At 35.4% G+C, this 23,317-nt stretch overlaps 1 protein-coding gene across 3 annotated transcripts in view; it reads left to right on the top strand.

Annotated features, from left to right (window-relative positions):
- LOC114339893 (nose resistant to fluoxetine protein 6-like) overlaps positions 1–23,317 on the top strand; it is a 123,646-nt gene that overhangs the window by 75,991 nt on the left and 24,338 nt on the right. For all 3 annotated transcript variants that reach the window (XM_050645511.1, XM_050645514.1, XM_050645513.1), the window contains 4 exons: positions 2,841–2,970; positions 4,209–4,395; positions 10,185–10,327; positions 17,546–17,659. In XM_050645511.1, coding sequence (XP_050501468.1) covers positions 2,841–2,970; positions 4,209–4,395; positions 10,185–10,327; positions 17,546–17,653 — 568 coding nt within the window. In that variant the 3' untranslated portion in view covers positions 17,654–17,659. The remainder of the gene's footprint in view (positions 1–2,840; positions 2,971–4,208; positions 4,396–10,184; positions 10,328–17,545; positions 17,660–23,317) is intronic.

Here is a 23,317-nt window from a genome sequence, read left to right on the forward strand (position 1 = left end):
CCGCTACGCGTCGAGCAGTAAACTTCATTCTTGGGAGGAAAAGTAGCACTTTCCTCCCTTGTTATACAAATAGCTATTTCATTAAAACGTTTATTTTTACATTATTTTTTTACCTACGCGGTAGCATCAGTTTCAAGCGGTTTGAAACCATCAGCGAATAGCGGACCAGCGCGAGTAGAGGGGATAGCACTGGTGACTGTATTATGTTCTCTCACTGACCAACTGTTTGCTGTCGTTTTCTGACTAGTTTGACTGTTTGCTTCTATTATAAAATATTATGCATTTAACTTGGCGATAGTTGATGAAAAATTGAATAAAATTCGCAAAAAAAAATAAATAAACAATATACTTGCAAAATAAATAAACAAAACAAAGTTTTAAACTTTGATGTGGTCACTTTCTGACGTTCAATAATTTTTAACCCTTAAAAATCGCCATTTTCGCAATTTTCAAATTTTAAATCGCGTATAACTCGACAACAGTCAATTTTAGAGAAAAATGTCAAGAGACCTTTTTTGCTCAGAATGACCCAAATTATCTAAAAAAAATTGTTGGAAATGAAAAAATTATTTTTGTGAATTTGTTTAAAAAAAATTGTTTAAACAAATTTTCGACCACGGCACCGGCCGGCACCCTGTGGATATGTTATAAGGACCTCTTTTTGAGTAAGTTTGTGCAAAAAAATCTAATCGAAATAGTTCCGCTAACGGGGGCGACGATACAGTTGGACTATAGCGCTAATTTTTAATAACTAAAAATTACAGCTTTGTAATAAAATAATGACCAAAATCTCTTCAGGATGCTAAAGAAGGTATTTGAATCTTGATTTTGTCACTTTTTGAATTTCATAATAATCATTTTTAATCGAGTTATGAAGCCTTGAAAAGGGCCATTTTCGCATTTTTCAAATTTATAATCGCGTATAACTCGACAACAGTCAATTTTATAGAAAAATGACAAGAGACCTTTTTTGCTCAAAATGACCCAAATTATCTAAAGAAAAATTGTTTAAAAAATTTTTCGACCACGGCACCGCCCGGCACCCTGTGGATATGTTATAAGGACCTCTTTTTGAGTAAGTTTGTGCAAAAAAATCGAATCGGAATAATTGCGCTAGCGGGGGCGACGATACTGCCCGGTCTAAGAACTTCAGAAGGCCAACTACTTGTATTATGTTTCTTTCTTCTTTTTCTTTTATATAGGCAGTACTGCTTGTTTTTTCAACGGTAGGTACGTTTTATTCTGTCCCTAAATTTTTATTCCATCTTTTCCTTGGGCGTCCTATAGTTCTCCTGCCTAACGGTGACTTGTCCCTGGCTATTCTTACTATTCTTGATTCAGACATCCTGCTTATATGTTGATTAAACTCTTCCTTTCTGTTCTTTACCCAGGTATTTATATTATCTACCCCACACATGCGTCTGCTTTCCTCACTTCTTACCCTGACCTGTAGGCCTTTTCCAGCAATCTTTCTAAGATCTTCATTTCGTTGATATCCAGATGTCTTTGTGTTTTGTTTGTATCTGGTCTTGTTTTGGTCGTGTCAGTCATAACTGGCCTAATAACTGACTTATATATTCGGACCTTTCTTTCCACTCTTAGCGGTTTGTTTTTACAAATTGTGTCGCTTAGGTATCCGGCTGTTCTACTGGCTTTAATTATTTGTTCTTTACCTCTTCTTCGATGTAGTTGTCAGCTGATAGATTAATTCCCAGGTATTTGAAAGTCATTGCTTGTTGTATAATTTGGTTGTCTAACTTCAATTTGCATCTTATTGGTTCTTTGGCTCTTATTAAGCTTTTTGTTTTTTGGGCTGATATTTTCATATTCGTTTCTTTTGCGTTAATGTTGAATTCGTGCAGTAATCTTTGTAGGTCGTCTTCGCATTCTGCTACTAACAGGGTGTCATCAGCGTAACAGAGGATTTTTATTTCTCTACCGTTCATTTTGTACCCTCTTTTTTTCTTCACCGGTTTTATTATTGCATCCAACATTATGTTAAACAGTAGAGGGCTTAGTGAATATCCTTGCCTTATTCCTGTGTTTGCTTCTATGGGTTCTGTTTTCTGTTATTATTCGATTGACATTCAATTCTATTTATTTATTACATATAGGTTTTCTATCATTTTTATGATATCCAGTGGTGAATTTTTGTCATATAGTAGGTGTATCATATCTTTTAATTGTATTCTATCAAATGCTTTCTCTAGGTCTATGAAACAGAAAAAGGCTGGCTTGTTATGTATATTATAATGATGTCCCCGTGATTTGCCTTATCACAAAAACTGTGCCGTGTCATTACATGATCTTCCATTTCTAAATCCATGTTGTTCATCCGATGTATTTATGCACGCCATTATTTTCTCCATCAGTATTTTTGTTGTGAGTTTCAGTATAGTGCTCATTTTTTTACGAAAAAATAAAATGTTGGATCTTTAATAACTCAAAAATATTAACTTATTTTAATAACCTTACGTAACAAATTTTGCTTAGAATTTGCCCCTCTATCGATTCATGATATTGGGTTTAATACAATAATTTTCACCCCCGAGAAGGGGTGTCATCCACCCCCGGGGTAAAAGTGCAAGTTGGCACCATGTTACCTTTGTTTCTTGAGGTATCCTCTAACTGCTCACCAATTTTCATGAAAATCTATGGAGGTTCAACGAGATCGGAGGTAAAAACCTTCAGTGACGGCACTATTTAGGCAGAAATTGAACAATAGAAAATTGAACTCAGAGAAAGTTGAGCAGTTTGTTAACATAATTATTTAAGATATATTTTTAATCATGTTAAAAGTTCATAAAAGAATAAGTGTAATAAAAAATATTATATTGTAGGGAGCCGAAACCGGAATACATGCATAAGTATTATTTAAGAACAGAAACAAGAGCTTCCCCCTGGTTAATGGGAACAATATTGGGTTACATTTTAACTCGGAAGCAACTAACTTTAATAAGTTTATCAAAAGTAAGTGCATGTATATAAATTGTTAAATAAAGCTAAATATTTTATTCACCTTAGGATTATTCCACACTCGGATTTTGACTCCAAATTTTCTTCATGCCGATGAGAAATTCATCTTTATGTTGTAGAAAAATGTTAAACTTCCGTGTTCCCATCAAAGAACAAATAATTCAATTTTAAGAGAACTAAATTTTAGTAAAGGGCCTATCTTAACTACAATAAAAATATTTTGAACATTTGGTGGTATAATATCAAAGACATAAAATATAGAGACACTGATTGTTCGAGGGAAGGTAGAAGGATTAATATAACTAGAATGCTTCCCAGCAAAATGAATTACGCAAATTAAAATAAATAACAACAAACAGAAAATCTGTGGGTTATGCATGACATCATGACCATTACACTCAAGACTGAAGAGAAAAAAGGATTTTATCTACTCTATCTCATATTATGTATATGTTTTTAGTTTGTGAAAACTGTCATTATAGATAGCAGTGCGTAAAGGATTTAAAGTGTGCGTGAAGTAACAATGTATTTTAAATATGATTTACTTTTTCGCACTGTTTTTTAGCACACTTTCATAATAATCAAATATCCTTAACTTTCGCGTTGTCATGGTGATAACATGTGAGCAATAAATTATAACAAAAGTTTTGACAGTTTTGTGGTTTGAAAGAAGTTAGAATTTTTAAATGTCAAAGTTCTAAAAATTGTAGAATAGAAATTAATTCCAGTGACGAAGAGTTATAGTTTTTTTATTTGTTTTTCGTAGATAAAATATTGTATGAAACTGTGCGTGAAGTACTTTTTGCGAACTTACTCACTCCGCTGTCGCTCGTGCTCTAAACATCGCGTGCGTTCGCAAAAAGCATACTTCACGAACTGTTTCCTAAATAACTATTTTTTTAATACTTTTTAAGGGCCCGAAGAAAAATATTTCTTCTTTTGTTGTTTCCTCTCTATCTGTCTTGAAAATATGAAAAGTCCTAACATATTTTTTATACATTGAGTCATAATATAGTAAAAGGGAAATCTTACTAAATTTTGGATCAAGAGTTTAAAGGTTGTTCAAGTTACAGATCACTTGTTTGGTTATCTCCATTTTTTTATATGTTTGTTGTTTTGGTATTTTCTCTGATCGTAGGGAAAATAGCATATTGAATTTTGTACGATCGGGGTTAATTTGGGTCTGTATTCTCGCTAGTATAATAAGTACTTATTTTGTTATCATTTTTTAGAAAATTAGCTTACCAGCATGGGTTTTGAGCTTTTCACTTATGATGGTTTGTATTTTTGGTGGACATAGTACATTAAGAGGACCAGAATATCGACGGTTGGAAAATTCCTTTTATATTGCATTGATAAGACCGTCATTTTGTATAGCAATAAGTTGGATCATTTGGGCATGTGCTACAAATCATGGGGGTAAGTGTTTGGAGATTTAATATTTTTCATATTCTTAATCCAGAACTTAGGAAGTTGTATAATATTAACCTCTCCTAGATATCATGTTCTAATTATAGATAAATGATAACATTGTTCGCAGAGACCTACGTGTCAAATTTTAAAGGAATTTTTAAAATAACACCTATCAATATTTTTCTAATTATAGCATATATGGTTAAAAGAAAGGACACCAGCAAGATGGAAGAAAACATTAGAGTGCCTATCCACAAAAAAGGGGACAAAACGAAATGCGCGAATTATAGCGAAATTTCATTCCTAAAAACGGCATATAAAATCCCCTCAAACACCATTCTTAGTAGACTAACCCCTTATGCTGAACTAAACCATTATGCTGAAAATGTCTTAGGAGAATATCAAACCGGTTTTAGGGCAAACATCAACAATAGATCAACTATTCACGCTGAGACAGCTTCTAGAAAAGGGATGGGAGTATAACAGACCCATACATAATTTCTTCATAGAATTTCGACAGGCATAATATAATAGCGTAGGATGAAACCAATTATGGAATGCCATGGCGGAGTTCTCAATACCAAAGAAACTCATTCGGATGACCAAAAATCTGTATGTAGGGTGGAATATCTAAAGTACTTGTAAATAATAAGCTGTCTGGTAGCTTTGAAATCAACAGTGGATTCAAACAGGGTGATGCGTTATCTCCACTATTTCTAACCTTGTATTAGAGAAAGCTATGAGGTCGGCTGAAATAAAAACATAATTGCTATTAGTTCAAGGTCCCAAGCTATTAGTAGCATATGCAGATGACAAAGATCTCGTTGGAGACTCTATCATATCCATAAAAGACATTTTCCACAAGGTGGAAGAAACAACAAGTGAAGTAGAGCTGAAGATTAATAAAGAGAAGACGAAATATATATGTGTATAAATAGAACGACTTGAAGAGACAGGATAGGACAAAATGTGAGGATCAACACCTTTAATTTCGAAAGAGGTTTTACCAGGTTTTAAATATCTGGGGGCCGTAATCACAGCTGACCAACGATGTTTCTTAAGAAATAAACGGCAGAATCCAATCGGTAAATCACTGTCTATTCGCACTGGATATGCTTATAAAATCAAAAAATCTTACTAGAAGTTCCAAAATCAAAATCTATAAATCCATCGTCAGACCTGTACTAATATATGGATGAGAAACGTGGACCATGACCAAAGCGAGCGAAGAAAAACTCAGACGATTTGAACGAAAAATAGAAAAAATTTCGGACGGGGTCGAGTTCGCTCCCAATAGTAAGAATTTTACCTGAACTAAAAAAGGTAGAGTCCGAATTGGCTCCCATAAACAAAATTTATTTTACCTAAACATGTCGAAAATATCACCCAGCGTTGTCACTTCTTTCAAATTTTCTTTTTGTCAGAAACAGGTACCTTCCTAGAAATATTTATGGGAAAGGAGGAAGACCTAACCCTTCGGTCCTAACTTAACTTTAGGGTATTCGGTGTAGAGCGCAAACCGGCCGATTTCAGGTAATAGCGCAAAACGGTCGAGCGCATACCGGCCGACACCGATAATTTGTGTTAAAATTGCCACATATGCCAATGTTGAACTAAAACAAACTCTAAAAGTATTTGTCTAAAAGTATAATTTTTCTATAAAAAGTCTATATCACTATGTAAATTTCCTAAGCAGTATAAATATTACACGATTTGGCAACAATGTCTAATGTTTCCGCGATTATATGAGAGCCTACCCGCATTCATGCGGGAGCCAATTCGTACCCTTCTAAAATATACCTGAACGAAGCGGAGCGAACTCGACTTCACCCAAAATTTCGGAGCTCACTACGACATCATCACAAACCAGTATAGGATCAGAACCAATATCGAATTAAAAGCACTCTACAATGACGCCGATATTATCCAAGAAATTAAATCACAGCGACTAATATGGGCAGACCACGTGCACAGACTTCACAATGAGATACTTGTAATACTGATATGAGAGAAAATTCCTACAGGCAAAAAACACTAGGACGTCCCAGAATGCGATGGAGTGATAATATCTAAGCCAGATCTTCGGCAAATGAACATTACGTTTGACCCAAGGTTGATGGAAGACCGAACATATTATTGGAAAAAGTTGTAGAGTCAGCCAAGACCCACCCAGGGTTGTATCGCTACATAATGATTATTATATCACCATTATTTTACTTAAAAAATTAAATGAGATAAATTATCAACTAAAATATTTTCTACTCCAACACAAGTAACACAAAAGTTAACACTAATCTGTCAGACCAGTGTTAACCGATAATTGGACCCTGTTATGCAACAAGGAGCCAATTGACATTAAGTTAGTTTGGAGATATTCAAGAAAAACGTTTCATTTGTTTGAATAAATTATTTGGATATAAAAATAATAATAAACGACATAAAAATAAACACGAAACCTATATTTCAGTTTAATCCATCTACAGTGCGTCCATAAAGTAACGCATAAATTCATTATTTGCTAAAAAACAACATTATTAGAAATTCCTGAAACAAGTCGATTTTTATTTGTAAATTACGATTTTTTGGAATATATCATACTAATTAGTGACGTTATTGACCTGGGCGTGATGACCTTATCGATCATTTTTTAAATGAGAATAGGGGTCATGTGATAGCTCATTTGAAGGGGTATTTAATTCTCTATTCAATGAGATATACATTAACATAGTTATTTATACCTACAAGGTGTACAAAAAATGTTTTTTAAATTAAATTAATTGGCACAAAAGAAGAATGTATGTAATTTATTTAATTCTAAATACATTTTACTGCCGTCAGAAAACAGAAACAAATTTTGTTTGAAAAATAAACATTGATTTTCGTTTAAATGAAATGTTAAAACTGCCAAGAGGCAGGTGGCTGGCAGCTTTAACATTGAAATTAAGCGAAAAACACTAATAGTTATTTGTTAAATAAAAAAGTTTTTTTTTTCTGACAACAGTTAAATAAATTTTGCATTAAATAAATTACATATATTCTTCTTTTTGTCTCAATTAGTTTAATATAAGTTTTTTTGAACACCCTTTATAAATCATTATGTTAATGTTTATATTACTGAATAGAGAATTGAATACCCTTTCAAAGGAGCTATCACAATGATCCCTATTCTCATTTAAGAAAATCATCGATTACGTCATCACCGCCCAGATGGATGGCGTCACTAGTATGATATAAATATGAATAAAGATCGTCCAGTTTCTGGAATTTCTAATAGTGTTGTTTATTTAGCTAAGAATGAATTTGTACGTTACTTTATGAACGTACTGTATGTCCTCGATTATATTATTATCTGCTACAAAATTTGTATAAAAATCGTGGTGTCCTAAATTAAATGAAAATAACTTTGTATATATTTAAGTTTTTCTTCGGAAACTGACTTTCCTTTAAGCCGCAATAGTTCTAAATACGTGACAAACTGTGACCCAGTTGATGAGTTGGCTCCTTTTCCTGTTCTCTTTTTTATGTTTACCTCTATATACCGACTCTTCATTGTCTCGGTACGTCGCGTCGTCTTAAAAAAATAGGGCTTATCTTTACATAATTTAATTTAACGTGAAATAAACCCACGTTTTTTAGCAAATCTCCATTCTGGAGCTTCAAGGCCTATCTATCCTACAGCCATAAAAATGAAAAGTAGATTTCTTGTTTACTTGCGTAACTTTCGCAATTTTATAAGCATCAATATCATTTGCAAAATATCATCCTGGAAGAAATGCGAGGTTAAGGAAGAGTTTTTCGTCTTGCATTGCCTTGGCTAAATCAACATTTTTGTTTTCTTTGTAGTTTACCTTGTTTCAAATGAAATTCCTGTTTTTTAATAATATCCTATTTTCACTGTCTTTAATGTTCTCAACTCTATGTTTATTTTAAAGGCATAATGACATTTATTGCAGGTGTCTTTTATTGATTTTGTTCTGCAACATCGAACCAAAGTTACTTGGTTCGAATTGAAAAACTGTACAACCGAATTTATTAATCTGCAATATGGTTCTATCGTCCAGTAGACAGTTATAATGTACCGGAACATTTGGTTCGTTATTGCAGAACGTGAATAGTATAATTTACAGTGTGTACGAACCAATAACTCCGTTTTCGAAAAAATGTTAGTTGGTTCCTTTTTGCATAAGTGAGTCCAATTATTATTGATGGTCCCACAGACCGGTTGAGGGCTCTCAGCTAGGGCTTCCAATCCCGCAGCCTGAGTTCAATCTCGGTATTTGCGGGACTACGAATTTTCAATCCCGCGGGATCTCGGTATTTGCGGGATCCCGCATATTGAAAATAGTCATATTTATACCAGTATAAGGCAAATAAAACAGTCAATTAATCAACTAACTCCACATTTATTTAAGTATTACTATTAGTATGAGATTAAAACTGTTTTTTCTTCACAAAAAACAGTAACAAATACTGCAAAAACAAAAACTCTATCTTCTTCAAAAAATACACCAACGAAATTATATGAATCAACCAAAAAAACCCATTTTAAACTGAAAATTAATGTAGTTTACTAATTTAGTTGCTATATTACTTAGCTATAAGTATAAGTTATTATTATTTAGCTAAAGGGTTCAATTAAAAATGTTTGCAAAGGAAACACAACATATTGGATGGTATGAATAAAAATGGAGTATAAACTCCGAGTACGTTCTCATGAGTATGAGAATAAAGTAAAAGTTTATACTACATTTCATATGAATAAAAATATGTTGATATGATGAGTTTCTACTCACCGTACCTAAGAGTAGATACTACCGCGTGGAGTATGTGCTTACTCTAAAATTTGGAGTATAAACTACATCCTCATTTTTATTCATACGAACCAATATCTAAATCAAAACTGTCATCTGACAACATCCTGTGTATTTTAGACACAATATAGCCAGCAGCAGAAAATGTTCTTTCGGCTTCCATACGTCGACGGCATTCCTTTTTAGGCTTTATATGTAAATGTAAGATATTTTCCCATTGACTCACAAGATTCATAGAGAGTCATTTCAATTTTAATAATGGACTCAAGTGTATTAGCTCGAGATGGCGACGAGCAAATAAATATTACATGCTGACGATATAGTTAACTCTAACTCCTGTTGCAATGTAAGATCAAGATAGGAACCCGATGATGGAACCTCTACATTGTTTCAAGCGCTTCTTACTTGATCAGCCTCTTCGTCATCATTGCTCTCAGGTGAATTTAAAAGGCTGAAGTTCATTCCAGTTACAAAATCATTAATTTCTTTTCGAAGTATACTTTTCGGTGGGGGATGAAAATTTGCATCGTCACACTACGCTTGGTAACTACGAGGCTTTTGGAGATAAATCAGTTGTGCAGTCACATTTATACGTCGCGTCGTTGTAAAATACGGCGCAAAGACAAAGCTAATTCTGAAGCTAACCTTGAATAATTTTTTTCCAGTTTTCTAATATGTAATTTTGAGCAGCAGCAATGTACACTTTTTTCAGTCCTGCAAATCCCGCGGATCCCGCGGCTGTAATCCCGCATTACGTGGGATTGGAAAATAACGCGGGATCCCGCAATACCGAGATCTCGGTATTGCGGGATTGGAAGCCCTACTCTCAGCTATGATTTTGATACGAGTAACAATATACTTACTCGAACTGGCATATTATAAGGCACCCTAAGAGTAGCTTAAACCACTTTAGTGTAGTACTTTCTCTTTACCTCTAGCACATCTTGCGAAATGTAGAAAAATTTGTATTTTTTTTTGTTTTAGGTTACATAAACACTTTTCTATCCCTTCCATTTTTTCAGTTTATGAATAAATTTTCATACAGTATCTACCTCATCCATGTGCAAGCTATATTTCCAATCGTTTATTCACAAAAGACTGCAATCTATTTTAGTGACTTTAATATAGTAAGTACGTTTTTTCTAATTCAACTGTTTTTATTTATGAAATTTTTAAATTTCTGGTCATCCATAGTTTTCTATAATTCTCAAGAAGATGAGCAGAACAATTTATTAATTATAAAAACTGTTCAGATATTTTACTTTTTTTCTATGATATAATAGTTATTTATTATATAAGTGTTAAAAGTACACGTTTAAGGCACGCATGTGAAAGTTTGCAGAATGAGCGAAGCGAGTTTTGCAATTCACATGAGTGCCTTAAAAATGTACTTTTTAACACGCATATCATACAATATTTTTCTACACACGTAATTACAGGACAATACCTACAAAAACTTTTACTTGAACTTGACTGACATTCCATTTTTATATTTTTTTGACATTACATCAAAATTGCCTATACGGTCAATACGAACTACTACTCCATACTACTAGTATGGAGTACTAAAAATTCCATTTTTAACGCGGTTGTAGAAAAATAATATTAAGTAAATGATTATAATATTTGAAATAAATCACTTTGATTGGAATTGGAGCAGTCGCAATAAAACAAGAATAAAAAAGGGAATACGGACTGGCGGAAGAAATAAAAATGTCTGCAGGAATCAGGCAAGGGGATAGTCTCTGCGCCCGAATTGCATTAACATGATAATGGATAAGATAATAGAAAGTGTAAATTATATCAACATTAGCTACAAAATGGGAAAACCGAGCTTTTGGTATCCTTTGCTATGGGGAGGATGCAATAATCATGGCAGAAAATGAAGATGATCTCGAGCGTCCGCTTTACAAATTCTATACAATCGGCATACAAGTTAAACGTGAATATCCCACGAAGAACCAATGTGTTAAATGGTTATACCTAAGAGCCCCAGATTTAAACTAATGATTATCGAGTACATAATAGAATAAGTAATAAATTTTTCAACTACCTCGGAATAGATGTATCGTATGATAGCTATACTGCAGAACAGCGGTTCTTAGTCTATGCTACATGTAAAATCAGCACCACTATTATATATATAGATCACCTAGCTAGATGGGTATTTCAGTTAGGTGGTACCTACCAAAAATATTAAAAAGTATTTGGTTGTACATGACTCAAAAAGATTAAAAACCGCTTCTGTAGAGAAAATGAAGAAACAACTCAATAGATAGCCAGAATATTGGTATACTTTAGGTACGTGTATCATATGAGCAACAAAATGAGCCTGCGGAGCAGAACCCAGATATATAAATCATGAATAAGGCCAGTACCTGGCATAGATGAAATAACTGCAGAACTAATAAAGAATGGAGATGTGCTGTGGAAGCGTAGCCATTACCTAATCGACTGAATAGGGACACTAAAAGTCATCCTAGAAGATTGGAAAGTAGGAATCATACTTCCTATGTACAAAGGGGGAGACAAACGACTCTGCAAAAATTATAGAAAATTATAGGGGCATAACAGTTTTAAAGGTCGTCTACAAGATATTATCAGTTTACAAGATATTATCAAGTAATTATATACAGTTGCCTGGAATCGTTTTCGGAAGAAATGATTGGTGAATACCAATGTGGTTTCAGACCAAAGAGGTCAACTATAGACCAAAATACATATGTTAAAAAGTGTACATGAAAAATGTGTTGAATATAATATACCAATTTACAACTTGTATATCGATTTCAAACAGACATTCGATGTAGTAGATCAACAAAAGGTGTTAACGCAACTATCTATGTTAGGGATACCTAATAAGTTAATCTTATACGGATGACTATGGAGGGTTCCAAAGCTATGGTGAAAATAGATGGAGATATGACAGAGGCGTTTGATATTGAAAATGGAGTTGGACAAGGTGACGCCTTATCAACAACACTTTTTAATCTTAAACTTTAGAAGCTGTTGTTAGAAAACTGGATGTAGACGGCTGTGTTAACTCGGCATTCGTCGCTAGGTAGATTAGTACGCGAGTGGTCGCGCGTGAGATTTCCTCTTACATATCTAATTCTTGCCTTGTTTTACAAAATAAAAATTTTAAAACAGATTTTAAACTTTTTTTTATTAATAATAAAAAGAACGTAATAATATAACATAATATAAGTCCTGTATATACTACGCACAAGTCCTGTAGTCGGTTTAGTTCGGCTATTCCCATTCCGTTTCGCGGAACCTTAAGTTAATTTTACTGCTACTGCTAGCGTCAATTTCTCGCCCGTGGAGCCTTAGCCTAAGTCAACTGAGTCACTATCTTAGCGGACGAGTCTATTAGATTGTCGAGGGAGGATAGTTAGGAGATTAGAAGGAACTACAGCGCGTATACTTTCCCAGAAAAAACGTTGTGCGCAATTTTCTGAAACCGTGAGAGAAAATATCATATAGCGACCATTGCCGGGTTAATATAAGATCTATGCAACTATGCGCATATCCGGATGATGTTGTCATAATAAGCCGCAACAAAAGGGTATTAAGCGGAAAAGCTATAGAGTTGCAACAGGAAGCTGTTAAGTTTGGTGTACATATATAAATGAAAGCAAAACAAAATATATTATATGGAGTGCACAAAGTCAAATCAACATGAAAATCTGAAGGTAGACAACCATACCTACGAATATGCCTCCACTTTTCCCTTCCTAGGCTCAACAATAAATGAAAACAACAGCATCAGTCAAGAAATACAAGCACGGATAGTAAACGGTAATAACTATAAATGCTTTTATGCATACAAAGACTTTATGAAGAGTAAATTACTGAATAGCGAGTCTAAGCTTAGAATCTACAAAACAGTAATTAGGCCAGTGGTCACATATGGATGTGAAACGTGGATCCTCTCAACCACTGATGAAAATCAAGTGAGAATATTTGAGCGCAAAATACTAAGGAAGATATTTGGACTAACCCAATGCAGCAATGGATCGTGGAGAATTAAAATGGACCATGAGCTGGATGAACTAATGCAGATCGCAGATATTGTTAGATTTGTAAAGTCACAAAGACTATACTAGCTCGGTCACTTATAAAGAATGCCAGATAATCGAGTTGTAAAAGTAATCCAGAGATAAAAGCCCCAAGGAAACGGAACAAGAGGAAGGCCCCGTGAAAGATGGATAGACGACGTAGATAGGTATCTTAAAACCATGAACATCAGGCAGTGGCGAAGGAAAGTATCCGACAGGACAGAATGGGAGAACGTTTTTAAGCAGGCCAAGACTCACAAAAGGCTGGCGCTTGTAGCGCCATTAGAAGAAGATGACGAAGAATACGGCCAGTAATACCATACGCAGCGGAAACAAGAGCTGAATCATGTCTTAAAAAAGATTAATGAACACTACATAAATAAAACTATTAAGCACCATAGAACCAAGAGCCGTTTTTCTCAGAGATTGATTGTGGAATGGCGACACATTAAGAAAAACTGAAATGCAGGATGTGGTGAGATAAACACGAGCATAATCGACTCAGGAAGAATCGCTAAATAGACAAAAATGCAAAAACCAAATATAAAAAGGCAACTAGGAATTACGCGCAATAATCCGTGATATAGTAGGTATAGTTTTCGTCTGTATTTTTTGTGTGTGTGCCACTAAAAAATCCGAGGCAGCAAATACCTAAACGCATCAAATACCTAAACAGAAAGTTGTAGAATACACTTTGAGATTTATAATAGTTAAAACGTAAATTTTTTGACTTTTTCCGGCTGTTCAATAATACAGTATACGTCAAAATAAACAGTACTGAAAACAGATTTTAAAAATGCGCTCTCTCACGAAACTCTTTAATTCTACTCCGCAACTCGGGAATGTCAGACGGTGGATCGGTCTGCCTCCTTTAGCATTTCCCATATAATATACAGGGTGATTGATTAGTAGGGTAAAGCACAATAGCTCCGCTATAGTAATAGAACGCAATAAAAGTTAATAACAAAAATTTTAGCCACGTTTGAGCTTCACATTACAAAATTAGTTAAAATGTTACAGGGTGTTCGATAACACAGTGGCAGACCAAACTTTTGTTTTTTTAAATGGAACACCCTATATTTTATTTTAAATTCAAAATCCTGTTAACTTCTCCATCACAAAAATATAAAGGTTTGTTATGTTATACAGGGTATTTACAAAGTTATAACCAATTTTATATGAAAATCGTAACAAGTTCAACTCCCTGTATAAATAAAAATAAGCCAAACAGCAATGGTTTATTAATGCCATATTTTTTAACGTATTACCAAAATTTTCAAGAATGGTCGATATTGCTAATTTTCTTTATATCAAATACAGGATGAGTCAAAACGCAAGTACATTATTTTCTCAGTAATTTTAAATGAAACACCCTGTATTTTATTTCACTATTGAAAAGTACCATTACCGTACTTTAATTTTTAGATAACATTCCCTATGTCTAAATTTATTGGATCATATGGATTTAATGGACCAGTAGCGTGGCCACCCAAATCACCAGAATTTAATAAACTGGACTGATTTTTTGGCGTTACGTTAATAATGAAGTTTATAAAATACCTCCAACAACAAGGTATGAGATGAAAAATAGAATAAAAAGTGTATTTCGATGTGTTAATTTACAAATGCTCCGTAGACTAAGTAGCTCATTCAATGATCGTTTTTAGGCGTACATAAATGTGTTAGGAGATAATTTTGAACACCTTATGTAATTAAATATTAAAAATATTTTATTAAAAGTATCTTCTAATTTTTTCAAACATGCTTTTTTGCAAAATGTATTACTGATAAATTATGTTTCGTTCTTTATTTGCTACATTGTTACATTTACATACAAAAGTAGTGTATAATTGTCTTCACAAAATATTGTGTTTTGTGTTTGTGTGTTTTTTTTTGTAAAATTTATTACTAATTTTCTTTGTTTATTTGTTGCATTTACCTAAAAAATTAGTTTTTAATTGTTTCAAAAATGTTGCATGTAGTGGTTGTGTTATTGTTTGTAAAATGTATTACTAATAAATTATTTTTATTTCTTTATTTGCTGCAGTGTTACATTGATTACCGGATTGATAATCGGTAATCTTTAATTGTCAATTTAGTCATGGATTACTTAAAATTTAGATAAATTTATACACCTAAAATAATTTGCTCTGAAAAATGAAAATATCTCGAAAACTAATAAATTTGGGCACTGGGAATGTTATATAAAAATTAAAGTACGTTAATGTTACTTTTCAATAATGATATAAAATACAGGATGTTCCATTTAACATTACTGAGAAAATAATGTACTTGCGTTTTGACTCACCCTGTATTTGATATAAAGAAAATTAGCAATATCAATAATTCTTAAAAGTTTTGACAATAAATAAAAAAATATGGCATTATTAAACCATTGCTGTTGTGCTTATTGTTATTTATACAGGGAGTTGAACTTGTTACGATTTTCATACAAAATTGGTTATAACTTTGTAAATACCCTGTATAACATTACAAACCTTTATATTTTTGTGATGGAGAAATTAACAGGATTTCGAATATAAAATAAAATATAGGGTGTACAATTTAAAAAAACAAAAGTTAGGTCTGCCACTGTGTTATAGAACACCCTGTAACATTCTAACTAATTTTGTAATGTGAAGCTCAAAGGTGGCTAAAATTTTTGTTTTTAACTTGTATTGACATCTATTACTATAGCGGAGCTATTGAGCTTTACCCTACTAATCAATCACCCTGTATACGCATCAAGTGACGTTAGGTCTGGTGAGTGCGATGAGTATAGAAAATCACCGCCACGTAAAATAAGGCGGTCACAAAAATAATCGCACAGTATTCGACTGTGATCTTCGACAAAAAACACTCCCGGCCTTGTGATAGGGTGCCCCGTCGTCCTACTGAAACCATTGTTGATTTTAAGCTTGGACCATTTTCGTATGATCGAAAATAGTATTCCACGATAAAAAATTTTTCTACAAAAGTGAGAACCATCCTGGAGCACTTAATATTAAGACGGCATGTACATAAGTTAGTATAACGACGCGCGACGTCCGGAAATCACTCAGTACGTTCCGTGCATGACAAATATAAGTTTTAGGCCCGGCGCAAATTGAACCTAAGCGAGACACAACCTGCGCCGGCGGGACGGGTGACCCGTGCAGTTATTTTTCTAGCGCACCGCATATGGATCACAACCCAACCCAACCGTTGGCTGTCGCTGTAACGAATAGAGACGGGCAAAATAAGTGCGGACATGTAACGGTTTCTTTTGATACCGGTTCTCAGTGGTACTGAGTACATAATACTGATGTATCTGATCCTTGTACTGAATTGAGTAGGCAACTTAAAATCGGTATTTCCGTACTTGTAACTAGTAACATTTTAAAAATATCTTGCACGTCCCTAGTAGTCGTAGCGGTATAACTTTCGAAAACATCGAATTTGATCAAAGGGGGTGCATAAAAAGATATTTTACACTGAGTATTTTATTTCTGCACATAATACCTACATACTTAAAATAAACTCTCCCCTACTGCTCGGTCATAACTCATATTCCTCAATTTGCTGCTCGGATCACAATCATTTACAATTACTGTCGGTCATAATTAATGATCCCTCCGCTACTGATCGGTCATAAAAAAATAACACTATCTGCAATAAACAAAAATGTAATATGCCGACAAGTTGAATTTGAGGGTAATACGATCTTTTTATCGATCACGGTTTTAAGTAACATGAATATTTTCTAATAATGTGTTTTTGTAAAGGCATAACGTTGATTATTAATTTCGTCTACCAACATTATTTTAGTATATGCTTATTTAGTCTACCAAAAGTTATCAGAATTTAATGATGAAGACAAAGCAGTTTTCACTCGGGGTGTTGACTATGCTAATATTTTTATTTATCACAATAAATTGTACTTAGGTAATACCATCCGTATTCATTTCAGATATGTCCATCTCGCATCGCAAACAAAAACAAATAAAAATAAATATCTGCCAGTGAGTCACGCGTCCCACGATCCAAGAAAACTGTACGCCGATGACAAATGTTCCCAAGCTTCACCTGCGAACGAATGAACTGATAGTAGGATGCGCAGAACTGTCTACGCAGTTCGCCGGCGCAGGTTGTGTCTGGCTTAGGTTCAATTTGCTGCGGGCCTAAGACATAAGCATTTCAGTAATCATTTTTTTTGGCGCATACCGTAGATTAAAAAATCCCATGCAGTATAAAATTTATACGGCATTTAGTGTATACGAAGAGTACAGTTTTTTGTGTTTTTAGATTTACTGGTATTGGGGATTATTTATGTTTTCGTTTGGACTGTCAATAATTTGGCTGTTGGTGTTCGAGTACCCTGCAGTTGCGTTGGAGCGAATAATTTTTTCTTAGATTTAGGTAAGTTATACATAAAACACAGGCCCGGACTGGGCCGCCGGCCCACCGGCCAACGGGCCGGTGCGCCTTTTGCCTTCGTTAGTATATATCCATTAAAAAAATTAAACGCTGTTTAAAACTGTTTTTACTGAATGAAGAAGATGCTATAGAAACCTATATAATGAAGCCAGTTGGTACAACAAAGTATAACTTTTACCAGGTACAAGATAATCAAATAGCACAGATACGCGCGGCGCCCTCGTAGACCATTTTTACGATTCGGACGCCTTTCGTAGGTATCAATATCCGGTGTTTCTATTATAATACATAGGTAGCTTAGATTCGACGAGCGGCGCCCTCGAAGACAATTTTTACGATTCGGGCGCCTTCCGTAGGTATCAATAATTTTTGCTGTTTCTGTTATACTAAATAACTTAGATACGACTCGCGACGCCCTTGAAGACCATTTTTAGATTCCTTTATCTTTTGTAGGTATCAATATCCACTGTCTCTATTATAATAAATAGCTTAGATACGACGCGCGGTGCCCTCGAAGACCATTTTTAGATTCTGGCGCCTTTTGTAGGTATCAATATCCGCTGTTTATATTAGTTTATATTACATATAATAAATAGCTTAGACACGACGCGCGGCGCCCTCGAAGATCATTTTTAGATTCTGGCCCCTTTTGTAAGTATCAATATCCGCTGTTTCTATTATAATAGGTAAATAGCTTACTTAGATACGACGCCCGACGCCTTCGAAGATAATTTTTACGATTCGGGCGCCTTTCGTAGGTATAAATTTCCGCTGTTTCTATTATAAAAATGGTCTTCGAGTGAGCTGCGCGTTGCATCGAAGCCATTTAATTGTCTGATACTTGATACAAACAGTGTTACATCCCACAATTGGCCTATAATAGACAGGTGTAGTTTTCTGCTCTCCATAACTACATTATACATATAGGATTTTTGCGCCCCTGAATCCTAAATAATGAAGCCATTGGGTACAACAAAATACAACTTGTCAACTTTTATCAGGTATTAGTTTGTTGCGCCCCAGAATCCTAAATAGTGAAGTCATTGGGTACAACAAAATACAAATTGTCAACTTGTATCAGATATTAGATAATCAAATGGCTTAGATACGACGCGCGGCGCCCTCGAAGACCAATTTTACGATTCAGGCGCCTTTCGTAGGTATCAATATCTGCTGTTTCTATTATAATATAAGAGTGTTACATCATCTCACAATTGCCCTAAAATATATGAGTGCATTCTTCTGCGCTCCATAACTAGAACCATACATGTAGGATTGTTGGGCCCTAGAATCCTACATAATGAAGTCCGTGGGCGTAGTAGAAACGCAACTTTGTCAGAATGCGCAAAAAGTGGCCATTTTAATGTTTGGTATAAATGTTTAAGAAATTCGATATGCATCCTTTAAAAATAAGAGCTTGCCGATATTGCAACATCCCATTAATAATTTACATCCCATTTATACTCCGGGCACTGAAGTGAGTCAAAAAGTCGCCTCACTACTGGAATCTCGTGCCTGATGGCCTCCCTGGTCACATCTGTAGCAGGAGCCGCTCTGTTTTCTCCCTTGCAGTCGGTTTTACCATGACTGAACTGTAGGCATCTGAAGCATCGCTGGACATGCAGTCTCTCTTTCGTATCTTGCACGAGTTATAGCCAATATGTTCTTTTTCCAGTGCTTTTTTGGCTGCGATGCGCGTCAGTCTGACTGTGACGTTTGTGTTGCCTTCTCTATTTTCCCTTATAGAGACGAGTTTGATGTGTTAGATTTTCTGCTGCCGGTATACCTGCGATCCTGTCTCAGGATTTCTTCCTTTTTGGCATCACTGTCTATATTAAATATATCCACCTGGTCCCGATAGCCCCGGACGTTCTCTACTTCGTTTTCCTCCGTGCGGGCCACGCTTATCTTCTTCAGGTGTTCGGCCTGTTCTTTCCATGCCACTTCGAGCTTTAGGTCCCTCTACCTAATCTTCTTAGCGCTTTTGACACCAATTTGACTCTTCCTCTTGTCTGCACTGCCTTTGTTTAGCTTTAGCAACTCTGCATAGGATTTTCCACCTCCCTTCACTATCACCTTCTGCGTCACCACGTTTATACTCCTCCAGCGAGAGGTGGAGGTCCATGCCCATAAAGGTGACTTCGAGGAGCTTCCTGAGGTTCCTACCTCTGTAGCCCCCCCCCCTATACTGTTAGGGACGCCTCTCTGGTCTCCAGTGTCTATGTCTTCCCTCAATAATTTAGAGATAATTGCCAGTAGTCTCTTGTCCCCTTCCATTTCTGTCACCCCTTTCTCTACAGGGATCATGAAAATAGTCTGACGCTTTCCCCGGTTCTCTTTTTCCTGACTCTACCTTCTAATTGTGATCATAGAATTAGGTGGGAGATCTCTTGGTCTGCATGTACCTACTGCACTTACTACCAGTTTCGGTTTTTCCTGGTCAGGTCGTTGGACCTTTCCCCTTCACCTAGAAGTCCAGGTTCCAAGACCATTACTAAGTCGTCTGGAGATTTATTTCCTCTTCCAGGTGTGACGACCGTAAAGTAAAGTGATCTTCCTATTCGAATTTATAATGTTAATTTTTTCAAAGCCCCTTTCCCTTGAGTTCAGGACCGTTGCGATCATTTGTATCTTTCTTTCACTAAGTTATTCGGGAAGGAACTCTTCGAAGTCCATTTGTGTGGACACGCTTGCCGCCTCTTAGTCGTTCCTTCCTCACCGCTTTTCTCCACTATTATGTTTCGGTTCTCAATGCTGCCGAAGGCGACTTCTCTGGAAGTTCCCTCCATGTCTTCGGTGGACAGTAGTCTTCGACAGTTTAACGACAGCGCGAGACGGTTCTCCAATAGGAAGACGATCAGTGGAAAGACCACGAAAACGATGGAACGACAACTTACTAGAAGCATATTAAAAAAACAGACAGTCATGCCTATACAAAAAGAAGAAGATTGATGTCTTTGGTGACTCTTTTAAGGTTTTTTACCTCATTCTTGATTTCGACTTTCGTGTTCTTATGGTCGGATATTAGTTTCACTAAATTATTTGTAACTCTGGTAAGTTTATTCATTTCTCTTACCATAGCCGTTATTTCGGAACTCTACTCCTCCTCTCTAGATCTTTTCTCCCCAAGTGAGGAGCTCCTTTGCAAGGTTGCCTCCGCTGGAAGCTCCGTCTTGTTCAGGTCCTTACCCCTGACCGGAATTCTTCCAACAGATCCCCTTTTTCCGAAGTCTCCTTCCTCTTTTCTTCTTCGCTGAATACTTTCCCTTTGTTCCCGTCACTACTGATGAACACGATATTATCATCTCATCATAGCTTGTTCCAGCTTGCATCATCACCGGTGACTCGCTCCATTGTCCCTTCGTTTTGTTTTATTTTTTCCTGCGTGATTAAATACTTATCCATATAGTTCCCATGAGTATGGGCGAATTATACTGTCCGGCGATGCAGTGCGCCCTTACCCACGTTAAGGCTTGAATTTCAAATTTCAAAGGGTTTCGTCAGTTCTCCGAGGGCTCCGTTTGCGGCTGTCTGATCTAGGTCATTCACCACTCAGGCACGGATCGCCTGACACTGTGTGGTTGCGGATATTTTATCTAGGTTTACTCTTCTATTATATGGAGTGTTAGAGCGGTCTAAAAATTTGAAAAAATTCAAAAAGTGAGTTATATTGAACACAAATCATGATTGTTGTTAATTGTTTTTGAACCAGTAGATTCCTCTGTAGAAGCAGTTGAAAAATTACTCAAACTTTTCAAAAATTTGTTTTAAATCTCCAGAGATCATCAAAAAATGTAACGGAGTAAAAGGGATACTGGGAAACTGAAGCTATATTTTTATGGCATCTTAATATAATTTACTGTTTCCAATAAAAATAGTAAATTACTTTATGGATTTAAATTAAAATAAACTTAAAAAAATCACAATATTTATAGAGTTACTTGAAAATACATGCGTTAGGATTTGAAAAAAGTTTGATGTAAAAAAGGGTGGGGGCCTGGCGCCTTTTTTATGATTTGGGTTGGCGCCTTTTTTATGTGCCAGTCCGGCCCTGATAAAACATTATACTAATTGTAACATAAAAACAGTAAAACTGCAGCGGATGATGAGGCTTTACCTGAATTATTAACCCTTAACTGGTCCGGTACTGTAGCAATAGCGTAACTGGTCCGGCGTCGTCTGCGAAACTACTCTTTTCAAGAAAGCAAAACAACACTCGAAAATAATTTTTTTATTAAGAATAAATGTTACAAACATACCTTGATATGTTTATATAAAAGTGAACGTATTAGATTTGGGCATTATTTTTGTTAAGAAAAAAATATTAAAATAAAACTGAAATCCGCACAAATATTTGTGAAAAAGTACATAGTTTTGTAAAGTAAATAAAAAAAATATAAAAAACAATATGAAAAAAAAATGTATTTCTAGGATAGATGTCCAAACTGAACACTAAACAAAAAACTAGGTAAAAAAAAATCGATCAAAAATGTTTGTTTCCAGCATCAGTCAAACTTTACCTATTTTATATGCAATTTTTACATAGGTAGTGGTTTTATACATCCCAAACAAACAGGCTTTTTGCAAGTCAAGCACAGGTATTTTGTCATCCTGCGCTTTCTACAAGGACATAAACTGCAAATCTTGCGCTTTTTCTAAAATAAGAACATCCTCTTGCTCTTCTTGAACTCCAAGTATGAACACAAAAAAGTGACACAAACGGTCCGGCGTCATCTGAGGAACTACTCTCAACCTGCAAGCAAGCAAGCATTATGATTAAACCCGACCCGTGAGACTTGTTCACCCTTTATTAATTACGTTCGGGTGTAACAATTCATTGGAGCGAGTTGTTTTAACTCGTGTCTCTGACAGGAGTCACTCCACCTCGCTCCAATGCTCCAGGCCATCCCTTTCCCCCCCATAGCACGCTGATGCGCGATGGGGGCACAACTATCAGCCAAATGCTCTTCACATTAAAATCCTGGGTAATAAGATTTTAATGTGGTGTCCTAATCGGTTTGAAAACTAGGCCAGCGTGAAGCGCTTTGAGCCTTTAACTACTTGTGATTTGTCCGCGGTACTGTTTTTGCTTGCTTGGGTCCCAGACTTAAGGTCTGGTCCCAAATGTATTTACTGTTTAGTGCTATCTATTTTGTTTACCTTTGTTTTCGTCTCCTTTGCTGTTGTTGTTTCTTTATAGAGTTACGAACTATCGTCTTTTGTTGTTCTGTATACTTATTCCACTATTTGCTGCTTTGGTCTCTTGTGTTTCCATCGGTGGAAAGCGTCGTACCCTAGCATCTCACGCAGTATGGGGCTCGGATGGTTTTCTAATTCTGGGAATTTTATCCTAGCTCTTTCTGTCATGGTACTCTCAACCTAACTCTTGCGATAACTTTTTAGGAAGTGAGAGAAACTTGTCTCAAATACACCCACTTGTCAAGCTCCAATAGTTTAAGGATTAGATAGAACGACTTGCCTGTGGGCGGTGCCAATTTCCAATAAAAAATAATCAAAATTATTGAATCGTCTGTCAGACGACGCCGGACCAGTTAAGGGTTAAAGAAAAGTGGCACGGCACTAAAAATAAACTTCTAAATCTTAATGTAAGATGCCTAATAGACGAAGATTCTTCAGTTG

Source organism: Diabrotica virgifera, chromosome 3, assembly GCF_917563875.1.
Source record: "Diabrotica virgifera virgifera chromosome 3, PGI_DIABVI_V3a".
Taxonomy (NCBI): Eukaryota; Metazoa; Arthropoda; class Insecta; order Coleoptera; family Chrysomelidae; genus Diabrotica; species Diabrotica virgifera.